Source organism: Rana temporaria, chromosome 5 (assembly GCF_905171775.1).
Source record: "Rana temporaria chromosome 5, aRanTem1.1, whole genome shotgun sequence".
Lineage (NCBI taxonomy): Eukaryota > Metazoa > Chordata > Amphibia > Anura > Ranidae > Rana > Rana temporaria.
The window spans coordinates 126,405,141-126,421,984 of record NC_053493.1 but is presented as its reverse complement, the minus strand read 5'-3'; the positions used below and the strand labels follow the sequence as shown (position 1 = coordinate 126,421,984).

The 16,844-nt window shown below is 42.7% G+C and overlaps 1 protein-coding gene across 1 annotated transcript in view; it reads right to left on the bottom strand.

The window, feature by feature from the left end:
* Positions 1 to 16,475, bottom strand: part of AZI2 (5-azacytidine induced 2) — a 79,171-nt gene extending 62,696 nt beyond the window's left edge. Inside the window, exons 1-2 of the mRNA XM_040353096.1 lie at positions 16,143 to 16,475; positions 4,787 to 5,015 (exon numbers count right to left, since the gene is read on the bottom strand). Coding sequence (XP_040209030.1) covers positions 4,787 to 5,011 — 225 coding nt within the window. The 5' untranslated portion in view covers positions 5,012 to 5,015; positions 16,143 to 16,475. The remainder of the gene's footprint in view (positions 1 to 4,786; positions 5,016 to 16,142) is intronic.
* Between the last annotated feature and the right edge of the window lie 369 nt (positions 16,476 to 16,844).

Genomic DNA, 16,844 nt, shown 5'->3' with positions numbered 1-16,844 from the left:
GTCTCATCTGACCACAACACTTTCACCCAGTTCTTTTCTGAATCAGGTGTTTATTAGCAGCTTCAGACAGGCCTGTACATGTGCTTTATTGAGCAGGGGGACCTTGCAAACGCTGCAGGATTTCAGTCCTTTACGGCATAGTGGTTTACCAATTGTTTTCTTGGTGACTATGGTCCCAGCTGCCTTAAGATCATTGACAAGATTTCCCTGTGTAGTTCTGGGCAGATTCCTCACCGTTCTCATGACCACTGAAACTCCACGAGGTGAGATTTTGCATTGAGCACCAGATCGAGGGATATTGACAGTTATTGTGTTCCTTCCATTTGCGAATAATCGCACCAACTGTTGTCACCCTCTCACCAAAGCAGTAATGTGCTGTGAACAAGGCTCGTCGCCGAAATTTGTCTGCCGCTGTCTGTGTACTCACTGGTATGGCAAAATAAAATACTTGAAGACTATGGAGTTGCCAGATGTCTTTTCTTGATGACTGTCCTCTCACAAAGCTGCTTGGCGATGGTCTTGTAGCCCATTTCAGGGTTGTGTAGGTCTACAATCTTGTCCCCGACATCCTTGGACATCTTTGGTCTCGGCCATGGTGGAAAGATTGGAATCTGATTATTGATTGCTTCTGTGGACAGGTGTCATATATATATATATATATATATATATATATATATATATATATATATATATATATACGTATAACGCTCACTTTTTTACCCTGAAAATAGAGGGTAAACTGTGCCTGCATGTTATACTCAGGGGGCTGTGGAAAGTTTTTTTCCTGAAACTTCCCTCCTAAAGTTAGGGTGCGTGTTATACGCCTGTGCGTGTCATACCCCAATAAATACGGTAGGTAATAAACCTAGGAATACTCCCTTTTAGGGTGCTCCTAATCATAGCGCGTTACCTGTATAGAAGACACATGGGAGCCAGAAATCTTGCTGATCAAATACTTATTTCACTCATTAAAATGCAAATAAATGTATAACTTTTTTGAAATGCGTTTTTCTGGATATTTTGTTGTTATTCTGTCTCACTGTTAAAATAAACCTACCATTAAAATTATAGAAGGATCTATTCTTTGACGATGAGCAAATGTACAAAATCAGCAGGGATCAAATACTTTTATCCCCTCACTGTATACAACTCTTGGTGGAAAAATACACTTACATTTATGGAATTTACATTCTACAGCCAGGTACAGCATGAGACCCTATGCATATTATTATACAGCTATGTGATCAGTGATACTGAACTTGACATTGACAAATATAAAAAAAAAAAAATACAATTGTAACTATATGGCTGCAACTAATTAGATTAAGCTCTGATTAAAAAGTAACATTTTTAGCACAGCTGGAATGTAGAAGGATGGCTTTACCATCCGTAGTTCACAAAAAAAAAAAAAAAAAAAAAAAATGTACCAGCTATATAAATGTTGCATCTAAAGCTAGATAACAACCAAACTATTCTTTTTTTGGTAGAGTCAAGAACAATGATGGCTTTTGTGCAGTTTTTATTGTCGTTCATGACCCCACTGAAGAGATTTCACCTCATGTCCTGTCAATGTGACAGAGAAGAGCTGTTGTCAAGGGGAGCCGTTACCAAAGGGACCGGAAGACAGTGATAACCTGACACAACAAAGAAGAAAAATCTAACAGATCCCTCCATTCACACTATGCAGTAAGTATGGGCAAATCTCCTACTGAGGCCATTATTGCCTGACCAGTAGCTGTCAAAATAGCCAATGGTGGCTACATATGATTAGATTCAAGCGTCTTGTCGAAATCCGAGAGAATTTTCATTCCAAAATCATAAATCAGAATTTTCGTTCAAATTTCACACCATTAATGCACCACAGCAATGGGCGATTGTCGTGTGGCCATCAAATTTGTATGATCGGGCTTGTTGGAAATATTTTCAAGAATAGAATTTCTAATCAATGATGTGAAAATCGTACGAGAAATATAAATCGAAAAAGAAATGAGCATGAGCTGTGACCTGAAAAGAAAAGGCCACGAAAATTCTGTTCCGTAACAGCAGGAGGTGAAATTGAAGGCTTGGTTGGTCAAATTTAAAAATCAATGGTGGCACCATCAGATCACAAAAACAAAAACAAAAACACAAAATTTATGAGTTTCGAAAGAAAATTTGTTCGGAATTCAACCCATGTATGACCTGCATAACTCTTCCCAATTTTACTGAAAAAAAAAAAACCCCACACACACACACACACACACACACACAGGAAAGATTTTCCTTCACTTCCTGTCGCAAAAAGAAATAGCGAAATCTCCCCGATAACAAACCTCCCTATGGGGCGCTATTTACTAAACCCGGAGATTGTCAAATCTGGTGCAGCTCTGCATAGTAGCCAATCAGCTTCTAGCTTCAGCTTGTTCAATTAAGCTTTGGCAATCAAATCTGGAAGCCAGATGGTTTCCGTGCCGAGCTGCACCAGATTTTGCATCAGATTTTGCTCCGTCGCTACGGAGTCCGCCTGCTCCCGCCAGCTCAGCAGGAGATCTGTCCGCAGATCTCCACAGAGCCGACGGATGACAAGCTCCTCTCTGCTCACTGAGCGGGGAGGGGCTTGTCGGGCACTGCTGTCTCCTATGGAGCGATCTGATGAAAACGGACAGCATGTCCGTTTTCATCAGATCTTACCCAATCATGGACGGATGGGGACGTGTCCCCATACGTCTGTTTTTAGCGGATCGGGTCGGATGTCAGTGGACATATCTCCGCTGACATCCGACGTCCATGTAAAAGGGGCTTTAAAGCCAAGTATGGGCTTTATCCCCCTTCTTACCTGAAATAAAAATTTTAAGTCTTGCCTGAAGATAGGCATTAATTTAAGGGGGCTTTATAGATTAGATTTGGCATTAAATTATACATAAAGGGTCAGTACACTGGTGACATTTTTTCTTTAAATAAAATCTGGTCACAAACAGATATCAGAGAAGCATCAGGCAAAAGATCTGTCTTTTATGACCCTTCCTTGGTGTCTGGTTACAGGAAGCTCTGCCAGGACAACGTGTAGGTTTCCAACAAGGAGACAAACCGTTGTCCTTGCTGTTGGGGATGCACCGATACCAGTTTATCAAGACCGAATACGTGTACCAATACTCTCTCAAGTACAGTAAAACCCTGGTTTGAGATTAACTTAGTTTGAGAGTGTTTGCAAGACAAGCAAATTTTTTTTATAAATTCTGACTTTATATACAAGTGATGTCTCGATAGAAGAGTAGTGTCATGTCACAACTGAGTATAGAAGAGAGGAGCCTCTAAGTGTAGCAATATGGTTACATTTAATGAAGGTACAACATTTAGCAACTGATTGCTACACTTAGAAGCGCCTCTCATCTTTTATACCCTGTAGCTCCTACTGGATTTTGCTTCTAATCCCCTTGGGGAGGCTTCCATTTGTAGATGGACATTTTATGGTTCCACATTGCTAAAATCTTTTTAGATGGACTATAAACTGAAGGACTTATGAACAAATGGTGGTTGTGGAACAAATCATTTGAGTTTCCATTATTTCTTATGGGGAAATTTGCTTTGATATACAAGTGCTTTGGATTACAAGCATGTTTCTGGAACACATTATGCTCGCAATCCAAGTATTTACTTTACATACTTTTGTATAGCCTCAAACCGCACTACATGGAAAAAAGGTGCAGGCAATTTGTTTTAGCATTGGAGCATTTTTCACGAGACACCATCAGATCATATTCACTTCTTCCCAACTAGTTCCAGATCACTGGCCAGTCCCTCTGACAGCACTCTGCTCCACATTCTACTTTCATTTCCTCCACTTTGATCCCCCAGCACTGATTATGGAGATAAGAGGAGCAATGCAGGAACAGATTAATGACACATGGAGATTGGGGAGTGGGGTGCAATAAGGGGTAAATTATGGAGATGGGGGGGTGCAGTAAGGGGTCAATGTAGGGTAAAAGGGGAGCAGGGGTGTAATATAAGGGGTCAGTGATGTATATGGAGATGGGGGAGGGGCAGTAAGGGGTATGAATGCATATGGAGATGCACTAAGAAGTTTAGAAATGGGGAGGTGCAAAACGGTTAATATATAGAGATGAGGGGGATGGGCAGTAAAGGGTTACTGGATGGAGATGGTGTGGCTGTAGTAAGAGGTGGATGTATGGAGATGGGGTGAATCACCCCATCTCCATACATTAACCCCTTACTGCACCCACACCATCTCCATCCAGTAACCCTTTTCTGCCCAACACCCTGTATACATTAACCTCAAGTCTGTGGCTGCTTTCTAAAGAAAATGAACTGCACACGTTTCAAATTCCGAATTATTTTTCGTTTGAAATTCGCACCTTTAAAAAATTGCGCAATTTTCGACCATTAGTGGGGACGCAGCAATTAACCGATTTTCATGCGACCATTGAATTTGAGTGATCGGGCATGTTGGAAATGTTTTGAAAAACAAAACAAATATCTAACCAATGACGGGCAAATCATGTGAGAAATATAGTCGAAAAAGAAATGCGCATTGCCTATGCCCAGGAAAGAAACAAAGATGATTCCCGACTTTGGCCTTGTTGGTTGGTGGCACCATCTGAGCACAACATTTTCCATTGGCAATCGGTTTGGAATTCGACCCATGTATGGCCTGCATAAGGCTTTGATGCACCTGGAATACATCTTAGACATTTAGAGAGCATGCAGGAAAACATAATTTACCTATCCTCAACTATAGAACATTTTAAAACAGTCCAAGACTATAACATTTGTCTCCTGTGAATGGTACCTTATCCCCCATTTGTCGTAACCTTTTCTTTAAAGTGCAATTCTCCCTTTCAGTATCCTTCAGTCGTTTCTTTATGTCTTCATATGCTGTGACCAGTGCAAAGTGTGAGGCCACAGATGCCTCTCCGGAGGACGCAGAAAAAGGAGTGTCTTGATCTCTCCCCTTCGTAAAGTCTTCTATTTCATGATTTAGAATACAAATATCATCATCAATTAGGGAATCCATGTTCCTGTAAAAAAAAAAAAAAAATTCAGACAGTCATTCATTCATTCGTTCGTTCTCCCCCACATCATATACCACATGCACACAAGAAAACATTGTGCTACTTACCATATATACTCGAGTATAAGCCGAGTTTTTCAGCACATTTTTTTTGTGCCAAAAATGCCCTCCTCGGCTTATACTCGACTCACCTTTTTGCGCCTGATCTCCCGGACTTTGGGGACCCGGTAACGACCGGACATAGCTCCCTTGGACCTTGGCACACATATAGCCCCACTCTTCCTCTACAAGTGTGCAAAGTTTGTTGTCCGGGGGACCTACCGCCAGGGAGCACCAATTTTTCAAAGTCGGCAACCCCCTTCCATAAACTCCCATGTTAAAACTGACATTTCTAAGTAACTTTGGGGACCCGGTACCAGCCGGCCATAGGTCCCCCCTGCACACATGTAGCCCCAGTTCCCCTCTACAAGTGTGCAAAGTTTGCTGTCTGGGGGACCTACGGCCGGGGAGCAATGATTTTTCAAAGCCAGGCACCCCTTCTATATACTCCCATGTTAAACACAAGTCTAGTCATGGACATAGTGAGGCATGGACACAGTGAAGCATGGACACACAGATAGACACCCTAGGCTTATACTCGAGTCAATACGTTTTCCCATTTTTTTGTGGTAAAATTAGGTTCTTCGGCTTATATTTGAGTCGGCTTATACTCGAGTATATACGTTACTTATGCAATTAAAAAAATAAAAATGTAAAAACATTGCCATCTCGTAATGACACAGGTGAAGTTGCATTCTTCAAGGGCCAAGTCAAGCTTGTGAATTATAGTAATGGCCGCTAGCGGAGGTTAAAACGACGGTATAGCGGCGCTATACTACCACCGCACCTCCCGCCCCAGTTTGAAAGGGGCCTAAAAGTAGGTGACCTAGCTACTACTCCTCAGAGACCCACCAACTGGCTAAAAAAAACAAAAAAAAAATGCTCTTTTTACAAGGCAGCTGAATCTGTAACTCCAAGGGAGTTCTGTTAACCTTGCGGCTGACGCAAATCCATGAACACAGAACGTGAGCACAAGAAGAGCACCCCATTTTAACTAATGCTCTCTGATATGTTCTAGGATGTTGGAAGAAAAAGTGTCAATAAAGCTAAGTAATGGCATTTAAGCAAGCCTGAAGAGCAAACAAAGTCACAAAACCTGTGCAGGACCAAATCAATAGCACAGCTATTTTCAGAAGTTGCTTCCGTCCAAATTTAAAGTGCTATTTAAATTAGAAATGAACAATTCTCTGGTAATCATCAATACAAACTGTTCTTAAAGCCGAACTCAATGAGGCACAATGCCAAAACTGTAGGTCCAGCATGTCTCCCTCTTGCATACATTTTTATGTTTCTGGCCCAAGTCTGCATCTCCTACAATGGCCTCTCTTCCAAATAGCTCAAGACCAGTTGGGTCACTTTTACGTGCTTCCACAAAGTGTTTTGGGACAGACTGGTAGCCTGCTCCCTTAAAGTGATATTAAACCCTCGTTTTTTTTTTTTTTTTAAAACACTGTCAAACAGCTGATTTAATCATTTACTGATTAAAGGGATGATGGTGGAAAGCTTACTGAGGAGAAACAGGAAGTGAGAAATTCAAACAAAGAAAAAAAACATTTAGAAGGGAAATCAAAAGGAAAAAGTAAGTGAACCAACAATGCACTAGCTTAAAAGGAACCTATTTAGAAAATAAAAGATGAACCTTTACAACCCCTTGAATGTAGAACTACAGTGGGGAAAATAATTATTTGATCCCCTGCGGATTTTGTAAGTTTGCCCACTTACAAAGAAATGAAGGATCCAATTACCATCATAAGTGTATTTTAAATGATAGAGATCTCAGAATACCAACCAAAAATCCATTAAAAAAAAAAAAAAAAAAAAAAAAACACAATACAAATGTTATAAATTGAGTTGCAGTTCAGTGCGTAAAATAAGTATTTGATCCCCAAACAAAACATGACTTAGTACTTGGTGGAGAAACCCATGTTGGCAAGCACAGATAAGATGTTTATTGTAGTTGGTTACCAGGTTTGCACACATCTCAGGCCCCGTACACACGTCCGAGGAACTCGACGTGCCAGACACATCGAGTTCCTCGTCGAGTTCAGTGTGGAAGCCGCCCAGATCTCGGCGGACCGACTTTCCTCATTGAACAACGAGGAAATAGAGAACATGTTCTCTTTTCGGCCCGACGAGTTCCTCGTCGGCTTCCTCGCTGAAAAGTGTACACACGGCCGAGTTTCTCGGCAGAATCCAGCTCCGACCGAGTTTCTGGCTGAATTCTGCCGAGAAACTCGGTCGCGTGTACGGGGCCTTAGGAGGGATTTTGGTCCACTATACAGATTTCTAAATCCTTAAGGTTTCATGGCTGTCGCTTGGCAACTCGAGGTTTTAGCTCCCTCCATAAAATTTTCTATAGGATTAAGGTCTGGAGGCCACTCCATGACCTTAATATAAAGTTATAAGTGTTTGCATATGTAGGACATGTAGGACTACTGCGCTGACCTCATATAAAAATTCATTATTACTGTGAATAATTTACTTAAATCACATGCATAAGAAAATATATATATATGTAAAAAAACACCAATCAAAAAAAGAACACCAATCAAAAAAGACCACCAATCAAAAAAGAACACCAACCAAAAAAGAACACCAATCAAAAAAAGAAATCCAAAGAAATCTTCTCCAAAAAAATAAATAAATATGAGCCTCAATCAATAATACAATGCGCATATGCGCAAAATAAAGTCCAATAAATAATGCAATGTGCGCATGCACAAAATAAAATAAAAAAAAAATCCAATATCTCAGACTTCCAGAAATATCTCAGAAATTCCAAGTAAAATCGTGTCTTGTGTTCTTGCCAAAAAATTCTGTGACTTTTCACCCTTATTTAGTGTCACCACCACCTCTAATATATTATGCGCTCACCAGATCAGGGGAAAAAATACAGCATGTAATCATATCCCGGTATGCGTCTCCTCAGACTTCTAGTAGTGGTCCCATTTATCTCCAATGCTTGTATCCGACCCAATATGTGATAAAAAGGATTTTCCTCATCCACATCGGCTTCCAGTGAGACCTCTTTACTCCCAAAAGAAAAAGCCTCATATGGTGTAGTATGTATAAAAAGGTAGTTTATTTATAAACATTAAAATATGCACTCACATGTTAAGGTGCCCAACCGGCACTAGTTTGTCCAGCGTTACTGCTCAATCTCTCCTCGGCGTGCGTTCCACGCCTCGGTTGTGATGCGGTTCAGCGTGCGGAAGTGCCGTGGAGGAGGCGTGCGACGTATTTCCGTCTACGAAGAAATATTACCCATAGGCCTATGGGTAATATTTCTTCGTAGACGGAAATACACAGAATTTTTTGGCAAGAACACAAGACACTATTTTACTTGGAATTTGAGATATTTCTGGAAGTCTGAGATATTGGATTATATTTTATTTTGTGCATGCGCACATTGCATTATTTATTGGACTTTATTTTGCGCATAGTATTATTGATTGAGACTGCACATTGAGGATCACATTTATTTATTTATTTTTTGGAGAAGATTTCTTTGGATTTCTTTTTTGATTGGTGTTTTTTTACACACACACACACACACATTTCCTTATGCATGTGATATAAGTAAATTATTCACAGTATTAATGAATTTTTATATGGGGTCAGCGCAGTAGTATATGTTCTACATATGCAAACACTTATAACTTTATATCACTGCACCTCCTGGAGGTGCATATAGCAACTGCAGCAGACCTAGCGAATTATTAGATAAACTTTGTTGCGCCGGTGCCACAACACAAACTATACACATGACCTTAATATGCTTCTTTTTGAGCCACTCCTTTGCAGCCTTGGCAGTATGTTTTGGGTCATTGTCATGCTGGAAGACCCATCTTCAGAGGGAAGAAGGTTCTCATCCAAAATTTTACATTACATGGCCCCGTCTACTGGCTGCTTAATGCGGCAAAGTCAGCCTGTACCTTTAACAGAGAAAATGCCCCAAAGCATAAGGTTTCCACTTCTGTGCTTGACTATAAGGATGGTGGGCCAGATTCACAGAGATTTACGTTACTCCGCGGCGGTGTAACGTATCCCATTTACGTTACACCGCCGCAGGTTTACAGCGTAAGTGCCTGATTCACAAATCTCTTACCTGTAAACTTGCGGTGGTGTAACGTAAATACGCTCAGCGCAAGCCCGCCTAATTCAAATGGGGCGTGCACCATTTCAATTAGGCGCGTTCCCGCGCCGAACGTTTTGCGCATGGTCCGTGTTCAAATTTCCCGACGTGCTTTGCGCGAAATTACGTCGCCCCGACGTTTTTTTTTTAAATGCGACATGCGTTACGCCGCTTCGTATTCCCGGACGTCTTACGCAAAAAAAAAAAAAAAAAAATTCGAAATTCGACGCGGGAACGACGGCCATACTTTAACATGGCTGATCTAAAGATAAGCCATGTTAAAGCAGGTGTAACTTTGCGAAGAACGCACGGATCTTCGTGGATCGCCGTACCTAGTCATTTGCATATTCTACGCCGACCGCAATGGAATCGCCACCTAGCGGCCGGCCTAGAATTGCATCCTAAGATCCGACGGTGTAAGTCAACTACACCTGTCGGATCTTATGGCTATCTATGCGTAACTGATTCTATGAATCAGCCGCATAGTTAGGACGGGCGGATCACAGAGATACGACGGCGCATCAGGAGATACGCCGTCGTATCTCTTCTGTGAATCTGGCCCGGTGTTCTTAGGGTCATAGTCAGTATTTTTCTTTTCCAAAACACTCGCAAGTTGAGTTAATGCCAAAGAGCTCAATTTTGGTCTCACCTGACCACAGCACTTTCTCACAATCTTTTCTCTGAATCATTAAGATGTTCATTCGCAGACTTCAGATGGGCCTGTACATGTGCCTTCTTGAGGAGGGGGCCTTGCAGGCAATGCAGGATTTCAATCCATGGCGACCTATTGTGTTACCAATGGTTTGTTTGGTGACTGTGAATGATCTCAATCTCAAGGCAGTTGAGACCACAAGCTCCTTCCGTGAAGTTCTAGGCTAATCCCTTACTTTTCTCATGATCATTATTACCTCATGGAGGCAAAACCTTGCCTGGAGCTCCTGACAGAGGGCGGTTGATGGTTATTATGTATTTCTTCTGTAACGGAACCCCAAATGTGACAGGGGTTAAAGCCGTTTAAGATATTCCATTCCCGAACCCAAGACAGCCATCGACACTCCACACAGTCAGACAAACAAACCCCAATAACGAGACACACAGCTCTGTTTGAGGTTCCACACAAATAGACCCTTTATTGAGAAAAATCAGGCTCTTATAAACAGTTAGGATACTGCAGTCCAAATGAACAATGACCTAACTCCACCCACATCATCACACAATGGTTCCTAACAAGCTCCAATACACATCTTTTTGTAGACATTCTGGCTCCAGCTCTGACATAATTTACATGAGCTAATTAACTACAGCTGATGTCTCAGACACCAGACCTTTAGACTGTCTGTTAACTTGCAATACACATTTATCACAGGACTCCTCCACACACTACAGTGTCAATTAGCACAAGTCACAATGACAGATCCTCAGAAGCCATCCTGGATTCATTTACATCACAACAGACAGACGGGTGTTAATGTCATCAACTCCAGCCATCTAACAGTATGTGTCCCCACATTATGAATGAGCCACTCTTTCAATTAACCTGTTGAGTTGAGAATCAACAAACAGCAGCCAGTTCTCCACAGATATCCTGGAATATATTGTGGATAATAATTACATAATAGTCCCATCTCAGGTAGTCCAAGATATATTCTGGCTGTATTATTTTCTGGCTCAGGCTTTCTAAGAGCTTCTGGGTCCCACGGCCCTCCCGTTACATCTTCCATTTGGGAAAAATCTCCTTCTTACCAAGCTCCTTGCTGATGGTCTTAGGCTGGATTCACACCTATGCATTTTTTGTGCTTTTTGCAGATTTGCACTACAGTCCATTTAACATGGTTTCCTATGGAACACGTTCTGTAGAGAAAATCGAAATGCAAAAAGCACAAAAAATGCATAGGTGTGAATTCAGCCTTATAGCCCATTCCAGCCTTTTAATTTTAGAAGAGCTCCATCCATTAGTGATAGAGTCGTTAGCAGCGAGTTCAAAAATGTACCTATACATTGTAAATACAAGGGCACCTTCATGTGTGGAAAGTGCAATTACTGTAGATATATGCTTGTACAAAAGAACCCTGTTCTTCCAAATGGAAACATATTTTATCCGAAACACTTTGCAAATTGTAGAACCTTGGGAGTCATCTACCTGTTGCAATGTAGCTGTGGTTGCTTCTATATTGGGAAGACCAAGCTGGATTTCTGGAGGAGGGTCTACAGACACATCCACAGCATGCGGTTGTGTGATCCAGACCTCCCCCTGGGACGCCATGGTACATGGTGGAGTGTTCCCCTGTGTCAGATTTCTGGTTCTGGACAGGATACACCCCAATCCCAGGGGGGGGGGGTGACTGGAATAAGACCCTGCTCCAGATTGGAACTGAGATGGATCTTCCAGTTAAATGCTACATTGCCTCCAGGCTTAAATGAGGCGATTTGCTTTAAACCTTTTCTGGAGGGCTTCTCCTCAGGTGGCATAGAAAAATGAGCCACTAATGTAAGTGTAATATTAATATCTGCTGGTTTGCCTTTTAATACCATTAAATCTTATATAAAACTTACAATTCATTAATGTATCTGCTTATGTAATCTTGCCATCTTCTAGTTGGGTCTTATTTAACATTTATGGGGTATGCCAGTCAACTTTATATTGAACACTAGAGGTAGACCGATATGGGTTTTTCTCTGGCCGATGCCGATATTTAGAAATCGGGGCGGCCGATGGCCGATATACGATGCCGATTTATGCGGCCGATATTTTAGGCCGATTTTGAACATTCTTCAATGTAAGGAGAAGAATGCTCCTTACATTGGTGGTCAGTGAGAAGAATGCTCCTTACATTGGTGGTCAGTGAGAAGAATGCTCCTTACATTGGTGGTCAGTGAGAAGAATGCTCCTTACATTGGTGGTCAGTGGGAAGAATGCTCCTTACATTGGTGGTCAGTGGGAAGAATGCTCCTTACATTGGTGGTCAGTGGGAAGAATGCTCCTTACATTGGTGGTCAGTGGGAAGGATGCTCCTTACATTGGTGGTCAGTGGGAAGAATGCTCCTTACATTGGTGGTCAGTGGGAAGAATGCCCCTTACATTGGTGGTCAGTGGGAAGAATGTCCCTTACATTGGTGGTCAGTGGGAAGAATGTCCCTTACATTGGTGGTCAGTGGGAAGAATGTCCCTTACATTGGTGGTCAGTGGGAAGAATGTCCCTTACATTGGTGGTCAGTGGGAAGAATGTCCCTTACATTAGTGGTCAGTGGGAGGAATGCTCGTTACATTGGTGGTCATTGGGAAGGATGTCCCTTACATTGGTGGTCAGTGAGAATAATGCTCCTAACATTGGTGGTCAGTGAGAAGAATTCTCCTTACATTGGTGGTCAGTGAGAAGAATGTCCCCTTCATTGGTGGTCAGTGGGATATTGTCTTTGTAGTTTGGGTCACACAAATCATAAATAGCTGGGCACTCACGGACAAATCGAATGATTTGCTCATTATCGAGGACGTCTTTTTTTTTTTTTTTACCTGTTTGGAGCACACTGTTCCTGAGGGAATAATCAGGAAGTGTGGTGGAAAAATGTGCTTGAGAGGAGCTTCTATGCTGAAAGTATTGGGTGGGACAAGGGTTAAAAAGCTGCTTGTGCTTACAAAGTCGTACTGAAATGGTGTCTATATTATTCAGGTACGATTTGCATGCTACTTGAGGGTTTAACATTGAGGTCTATGGACGTCAACTCGCATGGAAGTTGGACCAAAGTAGTGCAGGGACTATTTTGAAGTCGGCACGACTTAAAGTCGTGCCAGTATGAATGGTGTTCATTGAAAATCATGGAGAATGACTTGTCATACGATTTTGCAGTACAAAATCGTGAGACAAGTCGTATAAGTGTGAAAGGGGACTAAGACAGTGATCAGACTTGGAGGCGACTTCCATTGAAATCAATAGGTACAAATCGCCTACAAGTCGGATTGAAGTAGTACAGGAACCTCTTCTGAAGTCGGCGCGACTTGAGTAGTGTGTATTAACACCGCTCCCATTCACTTACATTGTTTTTCTCTACAGTGCGACTTGGGACGACTTGAGGCGACCTCAAGTCGGATCCCAAGTCGCCCCAGTGTGAACCGACTCTAACAGGAGTTAGTTCTACTGCACCCAGAAAAAATAAAAATAAAGTTTTATCTTTCATATTACTTGAAGACCTATCTTGTTCTCTTCAAACACAAACAAGGAAAATAGTTCAGTGAGATAATCAGAAACGAAAATCCAGTCAGAGGGTGCCAAAGGTCTCACTACAATGGTGGCAGCAAACATTTCCTGGTCAGGTAGGCCTTGTCATACTTCTGGGTGATATACTGTATATTATGTACAACATTGGTAATCAACTTCCCAGATATGGCTGTACTCTGTATATTCAAAATGTCTTTTGTATGCAGCAATAACAGTATATACTGTATGTCACCCGTGTCCAGTAATAACAGTATATACTGTATGTCACCCGTGTCCAGTAATAACGGTATATACTGTATGTCACCCGTGTCCAGTAATAACAGTATATACTGTATGTCACCCGTGTCCAGTAATAACAGTATATACTGTATGTCACCCGTGTCCAGTAATAACGGTATCTACTGCATGTCACCCGTGTCCAGTAATAATGCTATATACTGTATGTCACCCGTGTCCAGTAATAATGCTATATACTGTATGTCACCCGTGTCCAGTAATAACAGTATCTACTGTATGTCACCCGTGTCCAGTAATAATGCTATATACTGTATGTCACCCGTGTCCAGTAATAACAGTATCTACTGTATGTCACCCGTGTCCAGTAATAACAGTATATACTGTATGTCACCCGTGTCCAGTAATAACAGTATATACTGTATGTCACCCGTGTCCCGTAATAACAGTATCTACTGTATGTCACCCGTGTCCAGTAATAACGGTATATACTGTATGTCACCCGTGTCCAGTAATAACAGTATATACTGTATGTCACCCGTGTCCAGTAATAACAGTATATACTGTATGTCACCCGTGTCCAGTAATAACGGTATATACTGTATGTCACCCGTATGCAGTAATAACAGTATATACTGTATGTCACCCGTGTCCAGTAATAACGGTATCTACTGTATGTCACCCGTGTCCAGTAATAACAGTATATACTGTATGTCACCCGTGTCCAGTAATAACGGTATCTACTGTATGTCACCCGTGTCCAGTAATAACAGTATATACTGTATGTCACCCGTGTCCAGTAATAACGGTATATACTGTATGTCACCCGTATGCAGTAATAACAGTATATACTGTATGTCACCCGTGTCCAGTAATAACGGTATATACTGTATGTCACCCGTGTCCAGTAATAACGGTATATACTGTATGTCACCTGGGAATTTGATATCACCCATGTCCTGGGTTCCCAACCAGAAAATGTGCGATTCCTGAAATACATTCATAACAGTACCAAAGACTTTAGTTACATACAAGTAGAGAGCAATGAGGAAAAATATATGCCAAAGAGCGTAGAGGACATACCATGACCCCCACATTAGCCAACGTGAATGAATCCCACCACAGATACAGGAGATAAAAATCACCCCCCCCGAGAGAGGTACAGGGGGATAAAGAGACCCCCCAGAAGGTACAGGTGCCAAACAGACCCCCCAGAGGGTACAGAAGACAAAAGGAGACACATCGACCACTATAAACAAACCTTCCCTCCACCCCCCCCCCCCCCCCCCCCCCCGAGGGTACAGAGGATAAAGAGACCACCTTTCCAAAGAGTACAGGAAGAGACCCCCTCCCAGAGGGTATAGGGAATAAAAGAGACCTCCCCTTCCAGAGAATGGAGAGGGAAAAAAAAGACACACCTCCCAGAGGGGACAGATGATAAATAGCGTCCCCCCTCCCCACCCCTTGACAGTACAGGGGATAAACAGATCCCCGACAAAAAATATATGCAAAAGAGCATAGAGAACATATCATGACCCCCACATTAGCGATCGCAAACCCCACCACAGATCCAGGAGATAAAAATCACATACTGGGGGGGGGGGGGGGTGGGATGAAGAGACCCCCCAAAAAAGTACAGGTGACAAACAGACCCCCCACAGAGGGTACAGAAGATAAAGAGACACTCCCAGTAGGTGCAGGGGATAAAGAGACCCCCTTTCCAGAGGGTGCAAAAGATAAAGAGATTCCCCCAGAAGGTACAGGGGATATGGTGACCCCCTCAGTGGGTACAGAAAACAGAGAATAAATAGATCCCCCAGAGGATAAAGAGACCCCCTCCTTAAATTGGAGGGGATAAAGACCCCCCTACCCCCAGAGGGTACAAGACATGAAGACCCCCCCTCCCCAGAGGGTACAAGAAATGAAGACCCCCCTCCCCCCAGTAGGTACAAGACATGAAGACCCCCCCCCTCCTCCAGAGGGTACAAGACATGAAGGACCCCCTCCTCCAGAGGGTACAAGACATGAAGGACCCCCTCCTCCAGAGGGTACAAGACATGAAGGAACCCCCCAGAGGGTACAAGACATGAAGGAACCCCTCCTCCAGAGGGTACAAGACATGAAGGAACCCCTCCTCCAGAGGGTACAAGACATGAAGGAACCCCCCAGAGGGTACAAGAAATGAAGACCCCCCCCAGAGGGTACAAGAAATGAAGACCCCCCCAGAGGGTACAAGAAATGAAGACCCCCTCCAGAGGGTACAAGAAATGCCCCCCACAGGGTACAAGAAATGCCCCCCACCGGAAGTAGATGAGAAATCCATGGAGAGAGTCACCATACAGGGATATCAGGAGGTGACCCCTCTGTGTATAGCGGGGTATTCCTAGGACGGTGTGGTCACCCCGGCTCTCTGTAGTGATGAGAAGTCCTGAGTCATCGCTGATCATCTTACCTCCGATGTATCGGATGTCCCGACCTGATCACCCCGGTGCCTCGTATGTCATCTACATCGGTCGATCAGCCCCTCCATAGGATGACGATCTCCCCCCATACACCGAGCTCCGGGCCGGCCTGCCAGTTCTCAGGGGGTGGGGCCGTTCCTCTTCCGGACACAAAGGTTACTTTTGGTTTTGTTTCCAGAGGAGCTGAACGTGCTGAGCAGTACTCATCATCCCGGGACTCCGCCCCCTCCGATCATCTCCGCCCCCTCCCATCTCTACTGCGGGCTGTACGGAGAGAGAACCGACCGGGAAAGTTCGTGTCTTCCCTGTACTGAGAATGGCATCCCCGGCATCCCTCCACACGTGCAGGATCGGGAAGTTCTACGAGGAGTTCAATGGCTCCATAGATGAGGATACAGAGTCCGATCCCCCTTATGTCCCAATAGTCCTTCTACTGCCCTATGTGACTAGTGATATTACCCATATATATCTATATATAATGAGATGTACTATTACCCATAAGTATATATATATCTATATATAATGAGATGTACTATTACCCATATATATATATATATCTATATATAATGAGATCTACTATTACCCATATATATATATATATCTATATATAATGAGATGTACTATTACCCATATATATATATATATATCTATATATAATGAGATGTACTATTACCCATATATATATATATATC